Genomic DNA, 19,941 nt, shown 5'->3' with positions numbered 1-19,941 from the left:
GTGGGATTTTGTAGTTGGTATGAGTAAAGCTAATTTTGCTTGTTTCATATACAGTTGGATACGTTCTTTAACAAGGCATCATTTTGTTTAAACTGATCATTTTGATCTGAAAAGTGATTAAATAAATAAATGTTTGTTGTATTTCCCAGTGAAATGTGCTGGAGTTGGTGCACAAAGAAGCATGAAATAAGAATACTTGTAATAATCCAAATATAGATAGAAATATTCTATTACATGTAAAAGTCCAGCATTTGAAGTGAATACAGCAGCACAGAGGAAAATTGTTCTTGCATCAAAAGTGAAAAAATATGTGTTTGGCAGAACATTTATCCTTGTGACTGATGCAAAATTTATGGTTTACTTGATTAAAACGTTGGAGAAGAGTAGTAGCATTTCAAGGAAATACTGAAGTACTTCAAATTCATACTGAAACACAGTACCTGAGTAATTTAACTTTCCACCACTGACTCTAATGTCACTGAATGGAATATGGTATATAATTGCATCTATAAGCTTTAAAGCCACAACATCACAGACAAATGTTTTTTACATTTTTAGTTTATTTGTCTCCACTATTTGACACACCAAGTGCTTCAAGAACAATATTAACATCACAAACATCACAGTATTCCAACACAGCAGTGACCGCTTCCCGCCGCCGACCCCACGAGTTGGTCCACGTCATACATACGTCAAAAGAAACCAAGTCTTCTTCTCGTGGGGCTGACTGAGAGGAATCAGGGAGAGGGGAGGAGGGGGGATGACACACAAGCATCACATAATATCGACACCTTCACACAACTGAATACATTGAGTACTGTATGTGATTTAAAGCTAAAGTTATACTAAGAATCGACATGAGCAAACGTTAGTTGGGATTGGGAGTGTGAGAACAGAAAGGTTAGGCTGAATCATACGGACGCATCCTGGTGTGTGATGTTCTGTTAACGTGGGCCTATACTGACCTCTGCTGGAGCTACATCTGTCTGACAGTACAACCACCCCACAGTCGCTCGAAAGATCAACTCAGTACCAAAAGACTCCACGCTGTCTTTTCTTTTCTCGTCTCTCACCGGCTAGTGCTGATGCTGATAATGATTGGTTGGTCCCAGTGTTGGGGAGAGTGTTAATGTTGGATTTTGAGGATTTGAAGCCGACACTTTGTTCAGACACAAGCGAAAACACACAAGCTGATCTGTCTTGCCCGGGAGTGGGGTTTTGTCGTGAGGGGGGAATGGAGGCGGAAAGCACCAGATGTGGAGACAGGTGCAGTTCAGAGGAGGTAGGGACTGAATACTGACTGATCACCTGATCCACTAAAAAGATTTTGCAGCCTCTTACTTCCTGTCTCTGAGCCCGGTGAAAAGGTTACAGACAAGAAATTAAAAACTGTTGTCCTCTTTAGTCATAAATCTTAAAACTGTTTGATCCAATGAAAAAAAACAAGCCTGATCCCTTTAGCATTCTTGTTTCACATAATTTTTTTAATACACATAACCAATAATTTGAATAACTCTGACAACTCTAAAGTACAGTAGACAGCGCAGGCCTGTGTTTATGGAGGTGTGAGGGGGGAATAGCAGAGCAGATATAAGACTTTAACTAGTCCACAGTAGTATGTGGACGATTGATGTTTAATAGGCGTGATTGACCACATAGAGAGACTTTGCTGCTGCGCCACCAGCTCCAGAAGACTCGTACTTGCCGAGCGCAGCCAGACCATTTGCCTGAAGAACACAAAGAGGAAAAAGAGTGAGTAAAGAATATTTCACAATGGAAGTTTAAGTGGATGTGACTGTGTGTGGTGTGTATTCATGGTTTTGTCTGACCTCAGCGCGTTTGATGAACTCCTCGGCGGCAGCCTTCTCGTTGCTCAGCTCTCCTCTCCATGCATTCAGGGCGGAGGCCTGCAGGGCGCGGCCGTAGGAGAAAGTCAGGGCCCAAGGCTTGGCGAGCGGGCAGTTGTTGATGGCGTTGAGGTTCACGCTTGCTTCCTCTTCGGACTGGCCGCCTGACAAGAAGGTCACTCCTGACAAGACAGACACAAGGACATACGCACGTTATCGACCTGTTCAAACCTGATTTCAAAACATTTAAATCTCTGTATCTGAGGATGGGATGAACAAACAATGTGGCAATATATATCAATACATACAGAATATATAGTGCAATAAATGCATGCATATGCTGATGCCTTATTTTATGGATTAATAAATAAATAATAATATCCTAATCATATCTTATGTATTTTCCAGAAAATACTGTGCAATTTGGGAAATCAGTTTACTATAAAAAAGATTTCCGATTTTTATTATCAAGAGTTTAACTTTGTGTTGAACATTTGGGTGGTTGATGTCAAATAGCAAAATCAAATGATCTGGATATAATTTCTAAATCATTATTTCTTACCTATGAACAATTGCTTGATATACCTTATCATATACATATACCTATCAATACGTCATACTTTCCAGATAATACCGACGAGCTAGTAGCTAAAGTAGCTGCAATAAAATTTGGGTGAAAAAAGTTATTCTCTTTTCATGCTACATATAAATTGTAGAACACAAAAAACTTTATCATTAACTGTCAGTATTTTCCATTCAGTGTGACAGGGTGATTATTGGGGGGGGTGTACAACCCCCATTCCCTCTATAAATTTTGCCCTAGTTATATATATATATATATATATATATAAAAAATATCTATCTGTCTCCCACCTGTGACAGCAGGAGGGACAGTGCGGCGCAGGGCAGTGACGGTGGCCATGGCGATTTCCTCGCTGCTGTACTTGGTGGGGCAGGAGTGTCCGGCTGTGACCATGTTGGGTTTCAGCAGTGTCCCCTCCAGGTACACATGGTGGTCTGACAGAGACTTGTACACAGCAGCTAGAACCTAACGGCAGAAGACAGATATACATTTACTGATTGTTAAAAGACTGTGGCAGCATACATGTAGTAAAATTAGGACATATGCATATATGTTATTTTTCATATATATTCCTCTTTAAATTACCTTCTCAGTGACATACTGGCAACGCTTCAGGTCATGGTCTCCATCAGGAAGGATCTCAGGCTCCACAATAGGAACAATTCCATTCTAGGAGACATCATTAAGTACAGGTTAATGTTATATACTTATTTTACATATTATACATAGATACACTTTTGAAAGTGGGGAATGCTTTTGAAAAACCTAAGGGAATATATCTGTATCTCAACTGACTGAAATGCTTATTCACACCAACCTGCTGGCAGATGCTAGCATATCGCGCCAGCACGTTAGCATTCTCGAAGATGGCCAGCTCAGACGGCGTGGTGTCGCTGATCTTAAGCACACAGCGCCACTTGGCAAAGTCAGCGCCGTCCTTCTTGTACTGCGCACAGCGCTCAGACAGACCGTCCAAACCTATACACAGAGCCGTTCCATCAGAAACACAGCAGCAGGGGGTTTGATGTCATTTGTGAGGTTTTAAAGGGGAGTTTCACTAAAGCTTCCTACCCTGAGTGGTGGTTTCTCCATTTGTTCCAGCGAGGGGCACGACACCTTTGTCCACCTGAAAAGACATAATGAGAAATTGTTTTAAAATAATACTGTATGTGGGAAAATTACACCAAATTCTCAACTGCATCAATCATTCCTCAAAAAATATTTCTACTACCCACTGAACATAGGACCTGAAAGCTCTTTGACACAGCTTGTCCTGATGTTCTCCTCTGGGTGGGTCTGTGTGTGTGTCTAAACATGCCGACAGTGATTCTGTGTTTTTATATACAGAGCCTTTCTCGTTTTACCTGTCAAACACATGACCACTGTCTTTCTGCCTGCTGAACTGAAATACTAGGCTGTAGTATGACATCAACACAGTGGATGTGGGTATGTTAAGAGCCAAAGCAAACAGCCACCAAATAACAAATAAGAAGAATGAAGTCTGGACTGTAACCACACCCACGGGTCAACTTTACCTTGATGCCAACAACAAGGCCGCGGTCCTGGATGAGCTTGGAGAAGGAAGTGCCGTCATCTGTGGTCTGGTAGAGGGTTTCGTGGAAGAAGATGACTCCTCCGATGCAGCTGTCGATGCGCTGGTCGGCTGTGAAGAGCAGCTGGCGGTAGCGGCGCCTGTTCTCCTCTGTGTTCTCAACCCCGATGGGGTTGAAACGTTTTGCCATGCTGCCTGCAAATGGTACAATGATTCATGCATGTTCAAATAAAGACAGAGGTCATTCATGTGTGATATACAGTCACTGAAGAGTTAATGCTGCAGTTTAACACTGCCTGCAGTTTTTATGATCCATCTATCCAATAGCTACAGAGCCCTCAAGTCCAGACAGGTTTTTATCTAATGTGCACTATTGTAATGCGCACTATTAGCTGACTTCAGCTGCATACAGCCACCAGGATGAAGACAACTCAGCTAATCAAATTTAATGTTCAACTAAGAATATCATGAATTTCTTGCTGCTACTGTGCAGAGACATCATCAGAAGGAATCAATTGCTGCACAAATATTAACTTGCTCCCACAAGGTTATTATCTGGTGCAAACACATTTATATCTTGTGTGAACCGAGATATTTATCATGTGGGAACAAATTATTATCAATAAGATTTAAAAAAATCACCTGTTGGGACTTTAGGAGCTCCTTAAATATCTGTATCGCTTATCTTAATTTACTAATTAATTGTCCACACATTGTTTTATAGTGATGCTGTAAAACTAATAATCAAAGCTGAGACAGTGTCAGTTTCAAAAGGGTTGTTTTCCTGAACACTTATGTATCTTGCTCTGTGAATTATATGTAGAAGGTTTGGATGCACATTATCATAAGGAATTATATACAGTACCAGGTTTCAGAAAGATTAACATTATATGCAACCCAGTCTTGATGTTTTACCTAATTGATTTAGATTTGTAAAATTGGGGAATATGAAGCACCCCTGAAGCGACTGGGGATTCCAGCTCATGAAAATAAAAGAAAACATGTTCATTTTTACAGCCATGCACACACACATGTGCACATACCAGTGGACTCATCGGCTGCGAGGATGCCTTTTCCTGGAGCGACTATCCTCTGAGCGATGTCCTGCAGCTCTTTCTTCTGCTCAGGAGTCAGTGCGGGGTACTGGTGAGTCATGGTTGCTGAAAGAGGAAGAGGAAGAGAGTGAGAGGTTGCATTGTTTCACGGTGTGTTGGTTTGGATGACTGCCCAGCACAGGCCTCATTTCATGTCCCTCTGTTGTCCCCCAACATGGCCACCTCGCTGCAGGACTGAGCTCATCTCAGTGAGGGCAGGGGGATGGGTGGAAAGCACAAAATCGTGTGAGTGAAACCAGTGACTTTGAGCAAAAGAAAAAAATAAGATGAGATAGGAATAGACACACAAAGCTCCCTCATTCGCATTTACATGATCCAAGGTTGAATATGACTGTGTTAAAGTCAATGTCTCTTTGATGCGCCGTCTGGTCGTAGTCACACAGAATCCGTTTGGTGGCAGCAGCCGCCACGCTGTCACGACACGCACACAACCAGGCCTCAAACCAGATTATTTTGTTCCGTATTCCTTTTTTCACTCTGCCGTAAATAATCAGTTGCGTAAGCCTGCCCCACCCCCTCCGAGCCGCAGAAGACAGAGAGGGAGCGATTATGTAACGTGGCTCCTGTGTACTCTGCTGCCATTCCTCATTATGGCTGCAGGACTGGATGCACAGAGGCCAGTTTCTCTCTCCTCAGCAACACTGTGCCTTTGACCGTTTTCCCACTAATGACATTATATCCCTTTATATGCAATGCACGTACACATGCCTTTTAATTCTTTGCTTTTATCAATGCACGACTTGCTTCCGCATTTATATCACCCTGGCACCTCCTCACTGCAGAATGCTGCTTCTGCTTCCTGACTACAAATAGATGCATACATGATGAACACACAAGGGATTTGTAAATTCCCATTTTCACACATCCCTTAAATGCACCACTCCCACTAATACACACTGTGCCAGGGAACAAGTTGTGACTTATCTTTCTGGTCGACTACACCAGTTGCCAAGGCGATCCCAACTCACGACGACACTATTATGGCTTCGAATAGGCCAGCCAGTAGCACAATACTTGATCAGTTATAGACGACTCTGTTGAATGGGTGGAGGCCACACCTTTACTGAGGCTTGCATGGATTAGCCTCACTCAGCTGTGTGTGGAGGTGCTGCTACCCCAAAAAAAAATCACCATAAATGTTTGACCACAGTGAATATAGACAACTAACCCAGTCTTGACTGAACTAAGCCATCGAAGGCAAAAGTGGAGTCTGGTTTATTGCCTTTCACCTGTGCCATGCAAAAGAAAACTTGAAGTGCACTTTGAGAGCTTATCCCTATGCCAAGGCTAATAGAAAGTACAAAGTAAATAAAAAAATCTGTATCTGCCTCCTTAATCGAAGCTGCTCCAAAAGTTAAAGGCTTTTTTTTGGGCACACCTCCATTAAGTTTCAATAAAATTGGTTCAGTTGCAAACAAACTGGCAGCAAAGAAGACATGACCTCCTTGGCAGAGGTAAAAAATAGGCTTAGCAGGAAGCCATGGAGGCTAAACCGTGAGTGCAGACCTCTATTCTATTCTTTACACACTTTTACATTATAAACTCTTGTGACCGTTTAAATCCCCAACCAAGGCTGGTTTGGACGCTGGCTGACATTCCCGGTATCCTCTGTGTTAATCCTCAGCTTAAGATAGATGAGATAACAACCTTTGGAGCACATGCACACATACAAAGGCAGTCAATGAAAACAGTGTGTGGTTAACACAACACAAACATCAAGCACCGCTCGCTGTTGATAGTTAGATTCTACATGCAGGTGGAACGGAGGAGGCCAGGCCTGCAGGGTGCAACGCGTTTCCTGAGGAGGAAGAGCGAGAGCAGGAGTATAAACTGCAGACAAACCTCTTCAATGAATAAAGAAACATATTTAAACTTGATACTGAAGAGTGCAGGCATACCTGCTAACTTTTGTGAGTACCTGCATGATTCATTTATACAGTTTCACGGACTCTGGGCACAGTGTGGTTGGGTCTGTGTTAAGAAAATGTTGCAAACTCTGCTTTATAAGTCTAACGACGCAATTTTGAGTCAAACACGAGAAGTTTCCAAGATGTGAGCTTTTTTGTGCCAAATGAAAATAAAGCTGAAAGACACAATGATGCCATATATGTGCATATATTTTAAATCACCTTAAAATGGTAAAAAGGGACCTTGAAGGTCAGAGTGACTTTCCACTGACATGTGATCAGCCTGCAGCCAGTTTGGTGACGATTCACTTACACATACATACATACAGTTTACACCTCTCTACTTATTAACTATTCTGCCATTTGCTCTGCAAATCAGTTAGGAATAGAAGAATTTAGCTATTTAAAATTCTGAAAATCAAAATAATCACATGGGATCAAATCCAACAAAGAAGAAGCAGCAACAGTCCCAATGCTGAATGTTCACATGTAGAGGAGATATTTATTTATCTATATGCCTATATATTTATAGGTTCTGAAATCAGCAATGAAGGTCATCTTTATATTATGTACTCAGTACCAGCTTGCAGGCCCGAGCACCAGAGATAAAACAACCTGATAAAAGTGACTCTATACAGCAGAATTTGAGTGTGGGAACAACATGGAGGAGTCGGTCAAGTGAAGCGTGCGAGTTGTTGTCCTTTAAAAATACTGTCTGATAAGCTGCTGTCTACAGTGATTAATTGGTTTAATCTGTTTAATGAACTCTTCTGCCCTAGACTTAATTTCCTCGAGTAATCTAACAAATAGCGACAAGCCTTGTTGATTGGTAAATCAACAAAGCAAAGCAGTTTGGTGATGTGGAAAACATTTAAAATCCTGTATGCCCTGAGATTGGTCACTCCACGCCGCTGACTGCTTTGACAGGCAAAGGCCACAGATTTAATGAATGAGGTGATTGTTAAAACCATCTCATGGACACTGCATTGATGAAGAGGTGAGATGCTTTAGCACACCTTTAGCAACTCTGCTAACTACCTTCCTGGAGAAACACTTAAGTTTAGCTGATTTCAAGTTTGGTTCTGCTAATTACTTCTCAGTGCACTTGGGCTTGAGGAAGAAGTTCAAAATACTACAATGAAGTTGTGGTTACACAGATCCCGGGAATCAGTCAATAACTTTTGCTGTTATACAGTCAGCGTCTTTTTCTCTGATGAGGGAATTTATGTTTGTATTTGTTCCAAGGGCATAAAAATAATCTTCCTTATCAAGAAAAATGTAGCCTGCTACAAAAATGTCACTTTGACATGATTTGAAGTGGCTGTTATCACACAGTAACGCTGGTGACGAAGTTTATCTTCCAGATTTCCAACAGTGTGGAGGAGCTACCTTGTGACAAAGAGCATCACTGCATTATTTGACAAATACAGATTTGAAATGCACAACACATGACCGGCGTTATACATGTCTGGGGTGGTAATTAAACAAATCAATTTTTGAACTATTTCCATTTCAATTTGTTTGATTTAGCAAGATGAAATTTGAGATTTGTAAAAGTATTATAATAGTGAGAAAGCTGAGATGATCACTATTTATTGTCTTTATCTTTGATTTTCTCTTCAGCCTGTTGCACAGTGGACAAACACCATTTCTGCACTGCGACATCAGAATGTAATGACCACCTCCCCCCTGTGGCGTCATGCAGAACCACAAAATGAGATCACGATCTTTACGATAATACTGAAACATCAGTCAAAAGCGACCTGACGTGCATCAAAGGGAAATATGACATGTAATTCACATTTAAATTCACATTTTAACAACATTTTAATTTAGGTTTAATTGGACACAAGACAAGAGGAGAATAAATACATATGTCCCCTGTCTGTCTACTTGTCAGTCCTTCTCTTTATAAACTGTTGTTCACTTACCAACCAAGGACGCAGTAAGAGATCACAAATATATAAAAACTCAATCTACATCTCTAGAAATCCTGCTGCAGCTCATTTATTTGAAGCACTGCTGCAAGCATTGAACTGCAAGGTGTTTACAGCTTGCAAACTATACTATGTAGTATTGGTAAGGCTGCAGGCAGGGACTCAGTGGGGGTAAACTCGGTAAATAGTATATAGTGTAGTAGTTATTATAGTAATAACGAGGAAGGAGAGGACGGGTCGTTTGAAGGGAAAATGGGATCATGTTTTTGCTGCCATGTCTGTATCCTTATCATCACCTGGAGGTTTGCCCTCCTTGTTTTTTCCTTTCTCTACATTGCAAGCTTTAAGGAGGTAAAATGGCTCCTGCAGGGCAGCAGCACTATTGACAAAAGTTAAAAGCCTTGCTTGCTGTGCAGCGTTTTGTTACCAGACAGGCTGCTGGCCTTCAGAGTGTTGCACGTCCCTGTGTTTGGACTCTTTGTATCTTCAGGCCTTGGTCCTGCAGCGCTTCCAGAAGCACTGTTTCCCATGAAGCTCTTTGAGACAACAAGAGCCTGTGGCGGACGTCAGAGCCGCACACGATGCAGTTAACAGAGAGGTTGATACTGATAAGAATGTTTGGGTTACACAGCAGGTGATGATTCTTTCTGTAAAAATCCTAAACTATTTTAGTAAAAATTCACTACTACCAGCCTCAAAAATGAGAATATTGTGTGTATTAGTCTGCTTAGATGACAAACTGAACATCTGGGGTTTGAATATTTCTTAGCATTTTCCTACATTTTCACTTAGTAAAGATAATACTTCATTAAAGTTTCAGTGCTCATAAAATAAATATACATATATATATTCTTATTTAGTTTTCTAATTATCTCTTCACTATATTGTTCATTAGGAATATATAGCTATAGGTTTGCAAATCATTTCAGCTCCACAGCAGAAACTTAGAATCTTCTGGGATGAAGTCTTCTTGTGGAAATATACTGGGTTGCAGCTCCACAGATGTACTGCTCTGCAGGAAATACTGCACATATATCCGCCTCCCTCCCATCACAGCAGAGGAGGAGGAGGAGGAGGGAGGTCTACGTGCTTCGGCTCAGACACACACTGACTGACAGACCCCCCCTCCCCCATCACATCACACACCGTGTTCATGACCACAATCTATTTTAGGATGACATCATATGAAATCATGTCAAATGGAGGTTTTGTCGCGTGGGTCCAAACTGATCAGACGCAACAGGCTCACCCCTGAAGGTCATCCTCTTTTTTTTTTTTTTGGTGCTCTTCCGGTTGCGTATTTCGATGATGTGCCCAAATCACGCAACTTTAATCGGACTCATGGAAAAGGTGGAGGAGTCGTGATAGTTTTGAGTCGAAGCAGACGACGTCGTTTACTGTCGCGGGTACTGAATGTACTAATACATTCATGAGCGACGAGGGAGGAGGTAAAGTTAGGACTGAGCTGAGCAGAGCATCCTCTTCCTCCTCCTCATCCTCCTCGTCTATATTGTTATAATCATCGAAGCAAGATCGAACAGGCAGGAGTAAAGTGTGTGTGTGAGTGTGTGAGTGTGTGTGTGTGAGTGTGTGTTACCTGCTGATGGCGGTCTGGCTGTGCTGAGATCAGGTGAGCGCTGTTCGGCGGATGAGAGACAAGCTCCTGTTTCACTGCTGCAGCGCAACGTGACTCCTTTTCAAGAGCCTCGAGACCAGGGGCGGGGGCTTACGTAACTGCGTCATCGTGACGCGGCGACGCAAAAACGGCCGATGCGCATGCGCAGGGGACGTGTCGCCGACCCTCAGCGTGTGCATGCAGCATGATTCTGCAAGTTTTCAATGACACATCTACACATCTGCAGCATCTGCGCTGTTAAATGGTAAAAACGTAAATGATAAAAGAACAATGATGTTCAGTTTATGTTACTCATGTTTGGAAGAAATAAACAGAAACATATTGTGGCTTTTACCCAATGAAGTTTGTATTCTTCATGTTGATGAAGCATCCATCCACTTTTTCTTTCTCTGTGATATAACAATGACTATTATTATTATTATTATCATATATTTATAAACCTGGCTTCAATGCCAATGTTTTCTGTACCGTTTAAGATACTGACTGTTTTATGGTTTCATTTCCTGTCGCAACAGTTACCTACTTCTAGGCCCATGTCTGAATCTTTATTGGGACGACCTTGTACCCACTCATTAATATCATTTTCCTGAATGTGCCTATTTAAAAAAAATTAAGATCCATAAACTACTCTCAGAAAAATCAACAAAAATGGCAATACTAAAGAAGTTAAAAAAAAAACCTTGAGCATTCCCCCAATCCGGATCAACACCAAAACTTTGTATGTTCTTCCCTCTATCCATCATACATTCTCCTACCAAGTTTCATGTTATGTTATCAGTCCACTTGGCAATATTGAATTTTGCATTGAGGTTTAACTACTGAGCTGAGATATGTCTCAAGGTTGATCTCTAGACCTTGATGACATACATTCATTCATACATCCATCCAATATCTATACTGCTTATCCTTTGAGGGTGGCAGGGGGATGGAGCCAATCTCTGCTGACATTAATAGTTTAAATCATACTTGCATGCAAACCTAATGATGAATGATTTATAAAGTGTGATTCCTTTTCCAAATGGATTTATAAGTGTAGCTATGATGATTTTCAACATATCACTGACTATGTTAAAATGTTATGTTATTTTTATTTTCAGTGCAGACAAAAATGCAGACAAAACCAGCAAATCACTATATATTAAGAGTTTAATATTCCATCTGTGCTACATGGTAATTACAAAAATACATTGTAACATAACATATAACATCATAGAATCATAGCATCCAAAATAATCATATAAACTTTGTAAAGAGGAATTTATAGATAAGGATCTTTGTGACATTAAAAGCAAGCTTGGGATCACAACCGTGAGGCATTCTGGGTACACATCGGGGCATACTTTACAAAACAATTACATAATCTGATGATCAGGTAAGTGCATGAAGGTGTGATTATTGGCTAGGATTCATAATGGACAATAGAAAAAGCCCTGTATCTATCAAAATGTTAATTGAAGGTAAACAATTGTTTAAGTTGTTCATTCAGTCCCAGCTCAGGTCTGCATCAGCCATCTTGGAGTCAGGGCTGACTTGAGAAAACCAGGAAGCGCTCCCCTGAGTCATGTTGTAAATGATAAAGTAGACGATGAAGGCATATACACATGTTGATCTGATGGTGTGAAGCTTTGTTTGAGTTTTACAGTACAGAAGAGAAGGTGAGACATTTCTGCTGCGACAGAGTTTAGGCAGTAGAAAAACATCAAGTTGATTAAAAGGTTGTATCGCAGAGTGAATAACACATAGAGGACAGGTTTAAAAGTAAAGATCACCCTTGCTTCAGTCTGCTGAATGAGGCGATGAGTTTCTTCTGTCTGCTTCTGCCAAAATGCTTTCTTAGGCCAAGTCCATTCGACTGTTTTAGTTTGAAAATGGTGTTTTCAAACTAAATGATTTATGTCCAGACAAGAGTTTTGGCTCTGTATTATAATCTCTGGTGTGAAGGGGGTCATTTTACAGCTACCTGATCATCAAAGGCTACATGGTGACCGGAAAGATCCAAATCAGCAAGTGGTTGTGTTTACGTCATCGTTTCCAAACATATCCGTCACCGTTTCTGCCCATCCAGACTTAAACCGAGCCCAAGAGTTTTCAGACTATGGACGCCAGGCGTATGTGTAGCAGAGTTGAAACATTTTCAGATTAAAAATGTATAGTATGGATGTAGCCATAATCATGCAGCATGAAAACTAAGAAGCTCAATCGCCTCGTTGTAGGGTTTTGGTTGGATTTCTTTATAATTACCTACATTTGCTTAAACAAAAAAGAAAGAAAAGATGTGTGGTGCATTGTGGAGTGAACTTGAGAGCAGTTGTACATTATGTTTTAACAGGGCGGCCATTACCAGAAAGCTGTAAAAACTGAAAGAAGATGGACAATAGTGCAATCTTTAATGCACAACTGTTGAGCAAACACTGTAGGCATGAAAAGGTGCTCATTGCAGAAAGGCAAACAAGTAAAAAATAGTGTTCAGTACATCACAAAAAATAATAACTTTGCCGATTAGGGGATGTGCTGATTTTTACTTAACTGAATCTTTTCTTTTTAAAACTAAAGATCCACTTAAATCTTAATCAGCTATTTTTGGCTTTTACTGAATAAGACATTTTACAAGGTGCACCACACCAGTTTGTCAGGGTGAGTAAGAAGTGCGCAGAAGTACACTGCTGTTGTCCTTTACCTTCAGCGTGGTGAATTATCATCCTGTAAACTCACAGTCCATCACACAAACACTTCTCTGTGTGGGCCATTTTCCTGAGTGAGCTGCAGTGGTCGTGCCGGGCCGGGCAGCGGTGCAACAGTGTGAGTTTTTGTGTCGGCGTCCAGCTGTTTGTCCGGTGTGGCTGGAGGGCTGAGCAGGGAGTCATAGTCGAAGCCTTTAAGAGGCTGCAGAGACAAGGTGAGGCCTCGTCGAGCTTTGGCAGCTCGGTCTGGCCTCTCTCTTAGCTCCAGAATCACCTGGAACAGTGACAATGAGGAGACAAATCACTTCACTTTATTAACACATTGAACATTTCTTTAACTACCTGACTCATGATCTTGAAGTTTTTCAAGGGCACAACAACAGTGAGTACACATCCAGACATTCATCAGTTACCTCTATGGGCTGGCGCTGCAGCAGAGCGAGGTCGAAGGTTGTTCCGTGGAAGAAGGTTTGTCGTTTGAAACGATCGATGGTCCTGAGACGGCGGGCGGGAGTCTTGCACAAAAGCTGAATGGACAAACAGGTGAAGACTATTGTCAAACCAGACAAACCTATAGATCCTGGTGCAAGTAGTACAAGTATTACACTTTGAAATTACCTCGGTTATTAGCAAGGCAAATGGGGGGCTGAAGCTTAGGGGCATTTCATAGGGGAAACCCCGCACTTTCCTCAGCATACTGCAGTGGTCTAGTTCTGGAGGCATAGGAAACTGTGGAGAGTTGGAGGAACATGAAGAAGACATTTTGTTTTTCAATTTTAAGATATTTTAAGACACTTTTACAAGGCAGAAAAATAACACAAGGACACAACAACAATAAAATAATATCCTTAAAATTGATGTCACTGAATTAATATGTCCGGTACTGTCTCAAATATGGGTCCAATTATGAAACAAACATCAAATGCATCAAATACTTTTACAGCAAAATTCAAGCTTTGTCACTGTTTGTGTTAATTGTGTTTAATGTCACATTATTATGCAAGACATCCCGTGCCTACTGGCAACAAGAGCTCACCTTCCCAGTAACCAATGAGAAAAACAGAATCCCCAGCGACCACCAATCAGCTGCGTGGTTATAGGGCCCACCACTCAGCACCTCTGGGGCTGCAGGACAGACAGAGCACGTTCACACACACTGCACGCGATGTGTATTTGTGCCATAAATGATTCACTTCTTGTTGTAATATATTGAAATGCATTAATGAGTCCCAGTGAATGCAGCTCTGTCAGGAATCATCCACAGACACATTTCTCACCCATGTATTGGATTGTTCCACAGATTGTAAAGGCTCGTCCTCCTCTCTCCAGGCGACGGGACAAACCAAAGTCAGCTAAGCGGAGGTGTCCTAGAACAGACCATTTTGTCTACATCAATATGAGCACGTGGCATGAGACCCTGGATTCAGGTTCCAAAAACAACTGATGCAGTGACATTAAATGTTCCCATCATAATCTGATTTGCTCAGTGTTTGTGGTTTGATAAACATGCGGTTCCCTCTCAGTGACAACAGATTTACTGTTTGCATTAACATGTATTAAGCTGCACAGTCAGGATGTTCTCTGGGAGGGTCTGCACTGCTCTTGCATAACAGAGCTGTGCTGCTCTCTGCTGGGAACAGGCTTTTACTCACCGTTGTCTGTCAGCAGAATATTCTCCATCTACAAAAAATACCAAGCAGAATGAATGAGACACCATCTGTATTTTTATTTAAAATGTCATAAATGTCACATAGCTGATTCTCCTGAGACTTAGATTTCCTATTCCCATTATTAAGTTGCCAGTGATTATCCTACACACACATAAAAAATACATTTTATTTTCATTTTGTACTTTTAATCAGAGTAAACATTCCTGATTTTGGTCCCTGTCTTACCTTCACATCTCTGTGAATGATCCCAAAGTCGTGCAGAAAGCCTGTAAAAGACAGGAACCACAAATAAAGATAAATAAGTAAACATTCAAACAAACCATCCTTGTGTCGTGCTACAGGCATTTTAATAAAACCTGGCCCTGCCTTGATGTAGTGTGAGATCCTTTGGGAGCTCATCTCATTTTAATTAGACCTCTTTTTATAATTACTTACAAGTAATTAAAACTTTCACGTGTACATGATCTAGTTCTTATTTAAGGGGAAAGGTGAGGTGTATAAAACAGTATGTAAGTAGCTTGAACCCTTTCTGTAATTGTCCTTTGAGCGTACTCACCGAGCGCACATCCCAACTCTGCTGCAAACACACGTACTGTCTCCTCTGTGAACTGACCAATCATCTGCCAGTAGGTGTACAGGTCTCCTGTGCTACAGTAGTCGCACACTGCAGGAGGAGAAACAGCATTAAAACATGCCTGTGTCATGTGATGTGAGGTGTGGAGGGGGAGTGAAGGTCAGCGGGATGTGGAACAAACACTGGTAAGAGAAATGAGGAAAAAGGAGTGAGCTCTGGAAGTGAGGACAGTGTACAACTATCTTCCTCTACAAATCAAATACGGGTGGTTTTCTGCCACCTGTTTTTCAGTGTGTTGGGGGTGCTGAGGTGAATAGGTGCGTATGTGGAATAATGGACCTGCGACATGAAAAAAAGGTAAATGCTCGGCAACGTTTCTGCTCCTCTTCCATTTGAAAGATGTGATTCAGTGATGAGTCATCATTATACTGAGCAGGGGCGTCCTCTCTTTGGAATGTGACACATGGATTCTTGTTGAGCTGCAGCAGTTTTCAACATCGGGTCTGCGGGCTAACAGGCTCTCTTCACAGGGGGTGGGGAAGCAAACAAACTGGGTCACACTTTCTGAGTCAGTGACTCATTTGGAAAAAGGGTAAATGCTCTGAGGGAGAAGAAAATGGAGAAGATCAGCTACGAGGAACACGAGCAGTGGGAGATTGGGGTTGTGGGGGTAAAGGTTCCATCTCTGTTCAAGCAAAACACCCAGAATTCAAATACTTGACAGAAAGCTCTCTGTATTTATTCATCATATATTTATTCTAGGTGTTGCAGTGGGATTGTGGGTAGATCCTGGATAAGATACCAGTGTTGAGGGGTAAAAATTGGAGTGAGGGGTTTTGGATAAAGGGATCTGGGTCACTGGTTCTCTGGCTGACTCACTAATGTAGAGGTGGCGCTGTGTCTGCCAGCAGTCCTCGAGGTCATGGACAAATGGGTGGCGAACCTGACGCTGTGGGCAAAGGTGAAAGGTCAACCTGGAAAATCTCACTTCTCGCCCTCGATCAAAGAGAAGTCCTTTTTTTCTTCTTCATCTAACTAGTTTTCTCAGATGACCTAACCCTAAAATCTGACATAAAACTAGAATTCAACTTTATAGATGCATCACTTTTGAAGAGAGGGCAAACAAAAATCAATTCCTTAGACCAACATATCAGACGAGGTGTAACTGTATTCACTGCATAAGCTTCAGCCATGTCACATCTAATTTCTACTCATTTTCCATCACGGTTTAGACAGTTAATTCATCTGAGATATACAATAATACATCATCTGCATAAAGAAGTATTTGTTGACTATCAACTATTTTTAAACCTTAATGTTTGAGTTGAATTATTCAATGTTGATTACAAATAGAGGAGCAGTTGAAGGGCAATCTTTAAGCATTTCTCTCCTCCATTACTATACGCAGCTTTCATATTTAGTGTTGCTTTCTTGTCTCTGGCTAAATAGATGAGTGTTGCATGTATTTCAGATCTAAAAATGTAATTGCTGTAAGTATGTAATACTTCCAAAAGCTTCTTTTTACAGGCCAACGTTAATGTCAAAACTTTATTCTTTATGATTTTCAAGGTCTGTCCTGCGTACTTACCTGGACTATGACTTCTTCTTTTGACTGCTCTAAGACCCCAAGTCTTAGAATCTCTGATTTAGGTATAACCTGTTAAATAAGAATACACAGGACTCTGATTCAGTTAAATTAAGTCCTGACTTGAGTGCAATTTTCAACATTGAATTTCAGGTTAATTTAAAAATGTTCTATCTAAGGTCTATGAATGGACACATTTGTATATTACTGTAATAAATATGAATATTAAACTGACTTGGTCTTTAATGGCTTTAATCACTCACTGAAACACATTCAAAATGTGAGACAGAAGACTCACTTTGACAGCGTATGTTTTCCGTTTGGCCTTGTCCTTTACTTTCAGAATGGGTCCAAATGAACCTTTGGCGATATAACCCAACACCTGGTGAAGTGAGAAAAAAATCAGGATGTATTATCCAATCACATCAAGTCTTACACATTATTGGCATCTGATGTTGGAACTGAGGTTTACCTGAAAGTGTTCGTGCCCAGGCACGGTTCTGTGGGGGAATTCAGGCAGGAACATACTAATGAACCCCGGCAGGCTCCACTCTGCTCTCAGCTTTTCTGGGCCGACTCCCGCCAACCTCAGGACATGCTCTGGGATGTCAGGGGTCTTGCCATGGAGCATTCGGTGCTGGCCCAGGCGCAAGCCAGGTGGGGCCAGGCGACATAGGGCTGCTGGGATTGACAGACCCATGCTGGAGAGGAAGCCACGCCATCCAGATGGGAAGTGCTCTTCCTCCTGCCCTTCAGTGGGCCTCTGTTGGGGAGACAGGGGAGAAAGGAGGCACAGAGAAGTTGAGGCACAGGTTTGTAAATGGTGCTGCAGGTGTAACCAGAAAACATAGCTTGTAGCACTGTGGATTTACTCCCTGAATGATTACGATTATTACAGTGATTTCTAAGGAGACAAATCCTAGACCGTGTTAATCCAGTGATCATTTATTTAACAGTGCTGGGGCTGTATATATGCAAGGACCAGTATCAAAGCTGGCGTGCTGAAAGCAGCTCGTTTTTTGCAAATATAATAGGTTCAGATTTTACCCAGCACTGGTCTTGTTTTATATAAAGTATTTTTAAGTATTTTAAGAAAATGTATTCAGTTAAAGCAGCTTATTTATTTTGATTAATTATGTTTCTTTGATCATTTTGTTTTGCCATTACTTTTAAATGATGTCGGTTTCTTTTATTCGTCGTCTTTGATTTTAGATTTGGTATCATTTTCCCTGTTGCCATTTTGCCTGTTTTTATTTGTGAGGCCCTTTTTACCGACTGTTTTGAAAGGTGCAATATAAATAAAGTTACTATTATTATCATTATTATTATACTAAACAAATTTGTCAGAAGGAAAAGACTCATAACATGAATATATAGGCACAAATGAAAAGTAGTATATCTATTTGACTGTTCCTGCTCTCATTTGTGATTTAACAAGAGAAAAACAACATCATCCATTCTGCAGCCACAGTCACACAAGCCCTCTCCCCCTGGGCCCTGCGCTCCACAACAGATCTGATGCTCTGTGGTGCAAGATGTGCAGAGCAATCAACCATGCAGGATGCTATTATCATCTGAGCCAAAGAAATGGGACACATGGACAAATCCATACCCACTCAGATGAAAAAAAAGACTATTCAATGGGACATCGCCTGACAACTTCCCAGAGAGAGCCAGTGTGAGGATTTAATTTGGTTTATTGTAAGGGGTTCAATTCCCTATTGATTTACATGTCAATACCGGAAGCGTGATCTTATCTTCAAAGTAAAAGCACAAAAAAAGTATGAAAAAGATAAAAGTAGCCTACTTTGGGAAACTAATAGAACGTTTTTTTAGGGATGACACCCAGTGTATTAATACATATGAATTTATCTAAAAAAAACTATTTGAAGTTGAACACACTGGTGAAGGAAATGTCCATATTCCTCACCATGGTTACTACCTGGTGATTTTGGGCTCATCGCCATGGAAACAAGGAACCCCCTCTAGTGCGTCACACCTTGGCAACAGGAATCACTCACCTTCCTGTGTTTGCTGCCGTCGGCCCCCATCAGCCCGTCAGGACATCAGCTCTGGATCCGCTCCTCATCCGTCCTCACATTGTCGTGCGCGTCCTCACGGCTCCACACACGCAGTCACACGTACATCACACGCACGAGTTTGAGGCTTTAAAGCGTGAACTGGCGCCCTGGTATCGGCAGACCGCAGGTGATCGGGATATCCTGCAAAAAACCTGATAGATATGGCGACATGAAAAAAACCAAACAAGTTAATCCCGAATATGTTCAACGTCAGCGCAAATCCGCCCACATCTCTGCCATCCAATGAAACTGCAGGAGGGCAGCGCCCCCTGCTGCTCCTCTTGCAAACACAGCTGCAGGGTGCAACTTCACTATCGTCGTGTATTTTCTGTCATTATTCGCTTGGTCGTGAATGTTTGCAGAAAGGAAACAAATAATGCATCAATAAAACAATCATGCCTACTGTGGTGCATAATGTTTAATCTCCAATCGACCCAATGATTCAATTCTCCACTTCCTTTGGTCTAAAAATAAATCAGTGCATGCATAATTTCTGCTGCCACATGTCAAGGGAAACCCCACAGGGCAGCATCATGAGTGAACTCATCTCATGCATGTTAGTGCATCCTGCAGCTGATTGATGAGCTCCTACAGGAGATTGTGGAATCAAATAGCACGGAATCCCCCTGTAGCTGAGGTTACTTTAGCATTATTGTTATATATATTTGTTTGAATATTCTATTTTTTTGCTTGTGTGGTTGTCTTTCTTAATTTAGAGGGGACCTGTGACCCAATAATTTAATTGACAGTGACTGTTGTATGTAATTGTTGTG

General features: G+C 41.4%; 2 protein-coding genes across 2 annotated transcripts; both read right to left on the bottom strand.

Annotated features, from left to right (window-relative positions):
• Positions 1–1,463: 1,463 nt before the first annotated feature.
• aldocb (aldolase C, fructose-bisphosphate, b) lies at positions 1,464–10,678 on the bottom strand. The gene is made up of 9 exons (XM_020085648.2): positions 10,539–10,678; positions 5,026–5,142; positions 3,966–4,177; positions 3,502–3,556; positions 3,248–3,408; positions 3,016–3,099; positions 2,721–2,895; positions 1,830–2,029; positions 1,464–1,727 (listed from the first exon to the last, which is right to left on the bottom strand). Exons 2-9 carry the CDS (start codon positions 5,135–5,137, stop codon positions 1,635–1,637), a joined length of 1,092 nt encoding a protein of 363 aa, XP_019941207.1. The 5' UTR covers positions 5,138–5,142; positions 10,539–10,678; the 3' UTR covers positions 1,464–1,634.
• Positions 10,679–11,705: 1,027 nt separating this feature from the next.
• On the bottom strand, positions 11,706–19,289 carry rskrb (ribosomal protein S6 kinase related b). Its single transcript, XM_020085597.2, has 13 exons — positions 19,109–19,289; positions 17,560–17,850; positions 17,386–17,469; positions 17,091–17,159; positions 16,382–16,451; positions 15,485–15,592; positions 15,154–15,194; positions 14,911–14,938; positions 14,536–14,625; positions 14,295–14,383; positions 13,877–13,987; positions 13,672–13,785; positions 11,706–13,532 (listed from the first exon to the last, which is right to left on the bottom strand). The coding sequence occupies exons 1-13, from the start codon at positions 19,136–19,138 to the stop codon at positions 13,296–13,298; spliced, it is 1,362 nt and encodes a 453-aa protein (XP_019941156.2). The 5' UTR covers positions 19,139–19,289; the 3' UTR covers positions 11,706–13,295.
• Between the last annotated feature and the right edge of the window lie 652 nt (positions 19,290–19,941).

The sequence above is a fragment of the Paralichthys olivaceus genome, chromosome 15 (genome assembly GCF_024713975.1).
Source record: "Paralichthys olivaceus isolate ysfri-2021 chromosome 15, ASM2471397v2, whole genome shotgun sequence".
Lineage (NCBI taxonomy): Eukaryota > Metazoa > Chordata > Actinopteri > Pleuronectiformes > Paralichthyidae > Paralichthys > Paralichthys olivaceus.
The sequence above is the reverse complement of the archived record's forward strand: the minus strand, read 5'-3'. Positions and strand labels throughout refer to the sequence as shown.

What these genes read in the sequence shown, in the direction of transcription:
- aldocb (XM_020085648.2), bottom strand. Translation starts at nt 5,137, where the DNA reads ATGACTCACCAGTACCCCGCACTGACTCCTGAGCAGAAGAAAGAGCTG. An exon ending in CGCAGCCGATGAGTCCACTG is followed by an intron (nt 4,178 to 5,025) that starts GTATGTGCACAT and finishes TACCATTTGCAG; the next exon opens with GCAGCATGGCAAAACGTTTC. An exon ending in GCCTTGTTGTTGGCATCAAG is followed by an intron (nt 3,557 to 3,965) that starts GTAAAGTTGACC and finishes ATGTCTTTTCAG; the next exon opens with GTGGACAAAGGTGTCGTGCC.
- rskrb (XM_020085597.2), bottom strand. Translation starts at nt 19,138, where the DNA reads ATGGGGGCCGACGGCAGCAAACACAGGAAG. An exon ending in CTGGGCACGAACACTTTCAG is followed by an intron (nt 17,470 to 17,559) that starts GTAAACCTCAGT and finishes TCACTTCACCAG; the next exon opens with GTGTTGGGTTATATCGCCAA. An exon ending in TCATTCACAGAGATGTGAAG is followed by an intron (nt 14,939 to 15,153) that starts GTAAGACAGGGA and finishes TATTTTTTGTAG; the next exon opens with ATGGAGAATATTCTGCTGAC.